Below are 6,413 nucleotides of genomic sequence, written 5' to 3' on the forward strand. Positions count from 1 at the left end.
TCAAAATTTACAATGCCTTTTTGACTTCTTGGTCATTTATGAATCGATTTTAATGAAATTCCACCAGATCTATCCGATGGCGGGTAAAATTGAAAATGCAATTTGAGTACCGGTAAAGGAACGTCTTTGACGAGATCTATCCGGTGATGGGGCCAAAAGTTCCAAAGCGAATTTCGAGCGAACGGAACGTCGGAAGTGGGGGTACCAACTAAAGCCAACTGGATTTGCGGGTGAATATATATATTCAAAATTCACAGAGCTATTTGGGCATATCCGCTTGAAATTGAAATTGGGTATACTGTGTCTAAGATAAGGATGTCCATCATTGGGATCTGCGAAACCATAGAAGATACTACGATGACCAAATTATGGAAAAGTTGCGCAATTAAAGAGTCGGGCGTCGAGCACGGGTGCACCCACCCTGTTGAAAGCCAACTTTTTTTGTGTGTAATGTGTCTAATCAAAAATGCTACTGCCATATAAAAAAATAAAGTTAATGATGATTTCTCCGACACGAAACGTTGTATTGAAAATCCCTCAAAGCTCGAGAAGTGGAAAAAGGAAGTGTTTTTTGTTTTTTTTGTATCGGTTCAATAATCATCAGGCAAAAATAAAAACGAAATCGACAAACTTCAGTTTTTCTGACACACCTTCGGAAATAATAAACATTTTCTGGCTTTCTTTAAAGCATGATAATAACTCTCAGCTAGCTCAAGCAAATCAAAATTGAAACTTTTTTATTTTTACTTTCTCTCCTCGTACACTTCCGGCATCTACTATAAACTATAAATACCTGACACAATTCTTGAATACGAGAAGGAAAATCTGACATGAAAACTCTATCCGGATCGTACAAAGGATTCGAATAAACACAAAATTAATTGATTGACAATGACAAACATTTATTCCAAAACACATGAAATGAAAAATTAAAACAAAATTTCTGAAAGAACGAAACGCTTACAAAGCTTGTTTGGACGTATTACCCCACAATCAGGAGGCCGATAGTTAAAAATATTAAAAATCTTAAATTACTTAGTTTTCTCTCTTTTAATAATCTTACTAATCTGGTCGTACAAATAAATTGCAAGTAAAATAAATCCCTAATTATCACAATATTTAAAAAAAAGTACCTTCAGCCTAACTTAGAACTCAAAAAAACCTCACCTGTAAAGCACAAAAATGTGAACTTCTAAAGTGCCTCAAAAATCATAGTACATTTTTAACGAAAAAAGTTTAACAATTATTTAAAAATAACTTCTCCGTTATGCGTTTCATTAACAAAGCAAACAGAGTCGTCCCCTTGGTCGATAAATTCCTCACTCCCGCAAATTCCGCGGGATCCCGCTCGATTTATGTGCGGGATCGGTATTTCGGGATCCCGCGATCCCGGTATTGCATTCCCTAGCCAAGATACAGACTTTATTTACAAAAAATATGATTTCATTTTTTGGGGTAATGTTTAGAGGTAACTTATGTAGTAAACAGTCGGTTTACTTTATCCATAAATCGTCTTGATCGAGAGTAAAAAAATAAAACAGAATACCGCAATAATCGGTGCAAAACATAAACAGCATAAACAATCGGTATTCAGTGGCTATAAACTTAAAAAAAATAGTCCGAACATTTTGTAGATAAAGCTCTAAATTTATAAAATATGTAGTTCTTAAAAAAATTATTTTAAACAAATTGAGTTTTTAGGGCGGGCGCTCTCATGGAAATTTACATTGGGTGCAATGGGTACAGAAGACTCTTAAGTGTGAACGAGTTCATTATGTTCGTATACAGGATGTCCCTTCATATTTTTTGGTGTTTAGACCGAAATAACGTCTCCATGACGTTGCTATTTTCAAAATATATGTGAGAAACGAAATTACCTACTGTTTTAATATTGCAAAAATTTTCACTGATCAAAGAGTAATTTTTTGAAGACCTCACAAGTGAATTACAATTCAATGGGTGCAAAAATGAACCAGAAGATGGAATTAATATCGAAAATGAAAACGAATCCGAAGAGATTTAATTACTTAATTTACTTCCTAGTATGCTCTCGCGTTTTTTTTACACAAGCACAATTGCCTGTCTTTCTTTCTTTAATCCGCTCACAACCCTTAATCCGCTAAAAAAAGTTTAACAAAATCCTAGTGTTTTTTATTCGTTAGGAGGAGGAAAAGTGATTACAGTAGGTACTGCGCGACAGTGAAAAGTTACCTATGGTAGTTCCAAAGCGTGTCCTATTTGTTCTGTGTAATGGTTTCTTATTATATATCACTGTCAGAGTTAAAGCTTTACGAAAAGGGCCAAAATTCCGATTTTATAATAAATGTGCTCTAATTTACTACAAAAACCACCACTCTGCCTTATTTGGTTGCTGTTGAAAGTAATAGTATTGGCAGCTTACTCACGTGCGTATAAAAAATAACAAATTTCAACTTCGAGGGTTATACCACAATACCACAAGTGTTGGAAACTGTTACAAAGTGAGAATTTAATTATTACATTGATGGAGGTGTCAATTTTTTTACATGGAATAAGTTTCCCTCTGAGTTTGGAGTTTAACACCGCTATCGATTGTTGTATCTGTGTGAATATCAGATGGACAAGGGGAATGAATGGCGTTACCTCCTCATAAGTCGAATAATCCAGGTTTCCAAAGTCGAAGTCAGGATTATCGGAAAATACCTTAAGCAAAAGATGCTGTATACTCTTCTATTGTGGATAAGAAACGCAGCTTGCAAGTGGAGGGACTGGTACGTAAAAGAATCAACAGCGGTTTCGAGGGAACTGACCACTAACTCAATCAGACTAAACTACCCACCAAACAATGACTCTACCACCTTCAAATTCACTCAAACTCTAACTCGTACCTACAGCGCTTTTGCGAACGAACCTGTTGATCGTTTGGGCAACTTCAAGCATACATTTTAGGAAGAAATACGTTGCTTATAAATTCTAGCAGTGACATTGCGATTAACCAAACTCCAGTGGTCAATAATTTTCTCTGTTGAAAACAGAAATTCTGACTACTTGGAATAAAAACCTCGGTTGCAAACTAATAAAGCAGATTGGTAATACCTACTAATGAAGTGGAAATAGCTGCATGCGGCAATTTATACGTTCATTGTACAAGAATTGCAAGAATTCTTGACACTTCATAAAAAATGGAAGGCGATAAACGTAATAACCTGTCCCCGGCATTAAAATTTATGAACGAATTGGAGCTGCTTATAATCCACTTTGATTTTAAAAATTCTCGAACTCCGTTCCAATGTATTTATTACAACGACAGGCTAAATTACCTACCTACCCTGGTTGAATGCAGATTGCGTTTTCCACGCGCTAGGAAATTAAAATGTTCATTCCGATAACTGCTTGTAAATAAGTTACAAGATAAAATTTGTGGTTTCCGTTATAAAGTCATCGCCGTCGTCGTGATTCACCGAATACAATTTGATTGCTCTTTTTTTGGATCCGATTCTCTCAATAGTGGCATAAATGAAAGCGACATAAAGGAATTCGGAGACCGTACGTCTGCAACTAATTGAAATTAGTGATGCCTTCTGTGGAACTTAATAATTTCGGTGGGTGTTGAATTGCTTTGAGGTTTTAGACTCCTCAGTTTCTCACTGTTATGTAAGTTATACATGAAATTGTTGTATAAGCGTACTCAAAGCGGCGTCAATGGTTTCACATGCGAATTGAATTATTATGGCACACGTGGGGAGGAGCGCGGGTGATTTTTTCACCTCTTAATTTGAAATTTACAAGAATGAAAGTTTGATTAAAGCGCTTCGCTAAAAGCTGTATTGTATTAACTTTCGACTGAACTTTTCAACGAGTTGTCTCATTTTCCTGGGCGCTTGAGCTTGATATTAAAATCATACTTTAATTTTGTGGGAGATAAATCTCCAAACTTTTTTTTATTAAATGATTTAGGTAGGTAAGTACGAAATAATTAATTTCTGTTTTTATGACGCACGTTTTCGTCAAAGGAAAAAGGCATCCGTAACAGAAATTCATTAAAAAAGTTATGGCTCATTTACAAACACAACTTTACGGCCAAGGCAACCACAAAAGAGCATTAAGACACCTAGCAACCCATAACTTCATTTAAATGAAATTAATAGTGCCTCCAAGATTGTAAATGGATGAAGTTGTGGAGAATAATTACATTGGAAACTCGGCGTACTAAACGGGTACGTGGGAAACATTTATAAAAGACATTGCGACACCTAACACTTAGCGTGCAAATTTTACCTGATGCAGCAACATTAAAATCAGTTTACAGTACAAAACGCGCACGTATAAACAAACATGGATGAAGTAGCAACAGATGATCGAGGAGAAGCCACAATGTCACAAATTCCACACTATCAGCTTTTTGCGTAACACAGAAGAATCTAAAAAGGTCAAAAATGCCTATTTAACAATGTTCAAATGCTAACCCCAGAAATTCATCAGTTCTGAAGCACCAGTGGATCACGGGCGTGCATGTGCTACGGGCGTCACAGAGCCACTGAACCAGCGTCGCGGCGTCAGACCCACCCCCGATCGATTACCAACTGTGTTATCACAAATATTACTGAAATACCGGCGCGCACGTTAAATTTCTGCATTATTCGACTAATGAATTTTATACTATGGTTGTTTAGACATTCGGGAAGTGGCACAAGTTCCTTATCGGTCCGCGGTTAACTTACTTACCGCCACCAAATTCACGCGAAACGTGACGAATTAATCGCGAAAGTACAAATAGACTCACCTGTTTGCGTACTTGAATCAAAGAAGGTGCTCGTCGTTTCCACGGTCATAGATGCAATAGTACCATCCATAATTTGAGTGCAGGAGTCGCGCCTTCCACGATACCTAGAGGTGTCATCGCTTTGAGAGCTTTGTCGTCGGAAGTTCCGGCATCTAATCATTTCCTCGGTCGTCGATTGTCGCCTGAAACCTCTGGCAATTAAGATCTCCTCTGTTGTCGATTGTCTTCGTATTGTAGGACGATAGGGTTCGGGTGGCGGTGGAATCGGTCGATTCGAAGGGCTTGGGTCGCGAGAGGAGCAGCTTGAAGAGTCGGGGGAACGATGGCTCCTACGTCTTCCGGCGACGCTGGTGGATTGCCTTCTTAAGCGGCCGCGTCTGTGCCGTCTGACAGGGCTAATGTCGCGCTCGCCCGAGCGATCCGGGCTTAGATGCGAGCGGGAATCTCTACGGCCGCGCGATGCCGAGTCGGGACTCAAGCTGTCGCGTCTCGCCTTCCGGCCGGTATCATCAACGTCCGGGCTCAACGCACCCGGCTGTGAGCCTCTTCTACTATTTCCACCCGGTAAACACGTCTCGTCGTACGTCGTATTTTGACGCTGTAAACGCGACAACTTGTTCGTGGATCTTTCGGGACTCGCATGACTGCGAGAGTCTCGCCGCCCCAATCTGCCGCATTGGGTGGTAGAATCCCGGCGAGTCGATAGAAGGGGATGAGTTGGGGTGGTTGCTTGCACAGTAGGCGAAGTTGCAGGTGGCGTAACGCTCGAAGTAATTATAGTGGGAGGTTGCATACATTGGAAGTCGGTACCGATGGAAATGGTGTGAGATGTTACAGTACTAATCGGAAGATTAATGTGACTGGCAGTTGTTTGAACACCAGCGGGAGCTGAATCGGAAGCCGTTGATGAGGTAGATGGTCTCTGCTCTTGACGATAGTAGGAAGGCGTCTCATTCACTGTGCGAGAATCTCTCCTTTTTTTATGAGTAGCCCCTATCACCTTTGGAGGAGGTGGTGTGGCAATAGTGGTTGAATCTCGACGGCCACTACGCCCACTTTCTCCAGATCCTCTACGGGAAGTGCCGTGGGAATGAGTCACCGAGTCCCTCCTACCGCTACGACTAGATTCTCCAGATCCTCGGCGAGATCCAGAGCTCGGCGTGATAACAGTGGCGACCGTGTTAGATTCGCGCCTCTGCCACAACTTTGCCACTTCAGAACGAAAATCGGAAATGGCGGTTTGATGCGAGTCTCTACGGGACTTTGATCCAATACTCTTTATTCCAGAATCCGCGCTAGATTCTCGCCTTTTTCTGGTAGATATACTTGGTGTTGGTCCGGTTTCTGTGGTGGTTTGTCGGCCCCACGGTAAACTCCTCGCCAAATCCGCGAGTGTCTCTCGTCTGTTTAAAGGAGCCTTCTGCCGCGATTTCGTAGATCCGCCGCCCCATTCTCTCAAAATGTCCGTCAGTTGCGCTAGCGAGCTCCGACGACGACGCGTCGTACCAGTCGTGGGCGGCGAGGTCTCCTGTGTTTCCGTCGGTGGCGATATGCTGCATATTTGGGTCGCCGAATCTCTTCGGCCTCCCAGTCGCTGACGGATCGTGGACTCTTCCAGTTGTTCTCGCACCAGATCGTCCCACCCATTTCC

The 6,413-nt window shown here is 41.0% G+C and overlaps 1 protein-coding gene across 1 annotated transcript; it reads right to left on the reverse strand.

Moving 5' to 3' along the window:
* Positions 1-4,715: 4,715 nt before the first annotated feature.
* LOC116164072 (serine/arginine repetitive matrix protein 1-like) lies at positions 4,716-6,410 on the reverse strand (the record flags this gene model as incomplete). The annotated part of the gene is made up of 1 exon (XM_031478199.1): positions 4,716-6,410. A coding segment is annotated over one exon (1,695 nt), but the record flags the coding sequence as incomplete, so codon positions are not given.
* Between the last annotated feature and the right edge of the window lie 3 nt (positions 6,411-6,413).

This window comes from Photinus pyralis, unplaced genomic scaffold (genome assembly GCF_008802855.1).
Source record: "Photinus pyralis isolate 1611_PpyrPB1 unplaced genomic scaffold, Ppyr1.3 Ppyr1.4_LG2, whole genome shotgun sequence".
NCBI lineage: Eukaryota > Metazoa > Arthropoda > Insecta > Coleoptera > Lampyridae > Photinus > Photinus pyralis.